At 48.2% G+C, this 2,038-nt stretch overlaps 1 protein-coding gene across 1 annotated transcript; it reads right to left on the bottom strand.

Moving 5' to 3' along the window:
• Positions 1-264: 264 nt before the first annotated feature.
• LOC119306195 lies at positions 265-489 on the bottom strand. Its single transcript, XM_037582488.1, has one exon. The coding sequence runs from the start codon at positions 487-489 to the stop codon at positions 265-267; it is 225 nt and encodes a 74-aa protein (XP_037438385.1).
• Between the last annotated feature and the right edge of the window lie 1,549 nt (positions 490-2,038).

Genomic DNA, 2,038 nt, shown 5'->3' with positions numbered 1-2,038 from the left:
CGTTGTACAACATGGGCGCCTAGAATTTTTTTAATTTAATAATATTTTCTTTTCGTCTATAGGTTACAAGTTTATTACAAGTTTATTACAAGTTTATCGCCGGGCACTGACACACAGCAAAACGAAAATATACGGCCAATAATGACTTAGATTACAAGTTTATTACAACACAAGCACACACCGACACCCCGCCCTTTTATTGAATCACAGCAATGAACACAAGCTGACGGACCAGGTTACTGGTATATGAAATTAGGATCAGGATTAGATGGGGATGGCCGTGGTGACGCGCGGGTAGACGACCCTGGCGGGGTGTCCCATGATGCGGCGTCCCTTGCGATGGCGGAACAGGTACACCGCCGCGCCCAGCGGCCACTCCACCACCCCCGTCACCAGGAAGGCCACGAACCCCAGCGTCGGCCCGACGACCTTGCACCGGCACGGGTTGCTCCGCGTCCCGCACTGCACGCACCCAGGCACCAACGCCATCGCTGCTCTGCTTGCTGCTCAAGAGCTCAAGTCTCTTCTGTTTCTCCGATCGATTTTTGGTGGCTGATTGCTTGCTCGGGCGTGTTCGTTGTAGCTCTCTGCTGTTGGTGATGGAGCCATGGCCGTCATCAGGCTATATAGTGGCTCTGCGCCGGAGACGCGTGGCGGGACGGGGGCGTACGTGGAGCGCTAGTGACTGGGTTTTGCTGAGGTTGCAGATGGCAAGGCCATGGCTAGCCCGATGGTTGGCTGCCGCGTTGCATGGAGTTTTCTCGAACCTCCCCACGCGACGGATTCTTCCTTCGGAGTACTTTCTTAGGCGACGCTACGCGTCTCGACTGATTTTCTTATTTTATCCGTCGCCTCGACAACCGCTGGATACCCGACCTGATAGCCGCCCGATCTACTGTCCGTATGCCACATGTTCATTAGTTATTTCCTGCAATAACCGTTCTATTGCAAAAACATTAGCAGTTTCACAACAAGAGCATTTCCTGCAACAATGCTCTTGTTACAAGATCCGGTCTTCTATGTTTTCCTGCAACAATGCTCTTGTTACCTGAAGCTCCATCTAGCAAATCCAATCAACAATCTTCAACCAGCCCTTGTTTCTGAAACACTAGCTCTGTTTCACTCTGAATCATGAACACCTGCGTGAAAAAACAATAGCTCTGTTTCAGAAACAATAGCTCAGTTTCAGGAACGGCTCCGGCGAAGCTGCGATGCACTGGCGGATGTTGCAACAATGGCGGAGTGGGAGGAGGGCCCGCTGTTGTGCTTCTCAACTGCGCTTAAAGCAACGATAGATGCAGAAGCGGAAGCGCCAGGCTGGGAGCACGTGAACTGGAGTTGCAGCAAGCATCAGCAACCATGGTAGACAACTGATGGGGCAGGGTCTTTGGTTGAGTGCGGGGGCAGCGGGTACACGAGAGACAGGGAGAGGAAGAGATGAGGATGAAAATTCTCGGTAAAGAGGATGGATAAAGTTGGGACTTGAGGAGTGGGTGGGACGGGACCACCAGGGCATGTGGCGGATATCAAAGACGGCTGACGGAGGGGTGGAAATCAACCGGTTGAATGGGATCGTTTCCCTACTTTTTTAGGAACTATTTTTGTATTGAGCGATGAACCTGTATTTACTGCAATGGAAAATTGACACGGATCCTGAACACCACAGGAGGGTGTGTTAACCAAACATGGACGACCTGTCAGTCCTGCCAAACGGTGTTTACATTTCGCTTTTCTATTGGTCGGCCATCTGAATTTGTTTATCGTGTCAGTCATACTCCGTGTATCTGAATATATATACCAGTTCTATGCAATGTATATGCAAAATCATCTGAAAATTATACTACTAGATGATTATTTTTTTGTATATCATTGAACAGCGCAAGTTCTATGAAATCTCTAGCAATTCTTTTTCATCGTTTCCTTGGAGTTTGTTCTTCATTTCCCTTTTCTTTTAGGTGATATATTAATGCCTTTAAGTCATTCTACCCTAGAGTAATGTTTTTTTTTTTTTTTAACTGTGTCATTGTATATGCTTAGT

Source organism: Triticum dicoccoides, chromosome 5B (genome assembly GCF_002162155.2).
Source record: "Triticum dicoccoides isolate Atlit2015 ecotype Zavitan chromosome 5B, WEW_v2.0, whole genome shotgun sequence".
In the NCBI taxonomy this organism is placed as follows: Eukaryota; Viridiplantae; Streptophyta; class Magnoliopsida; order Poales; family Poaceae; genus Triticum; species Triticum dicoccoides.
This window is presented reverse-complemented; position numbering and strand designations above follow the sequence as displayed.

What these genes read in the sequence shown, in the direction of transcription:
- LOC119306195 (XM_037582488.1), bottom strand. Translation starts at nt 489, where the DNA reads ATGGCGTTGGTGCCTGGGTGCGTGCAGTGCGGGACGCGGAGCAACCCG.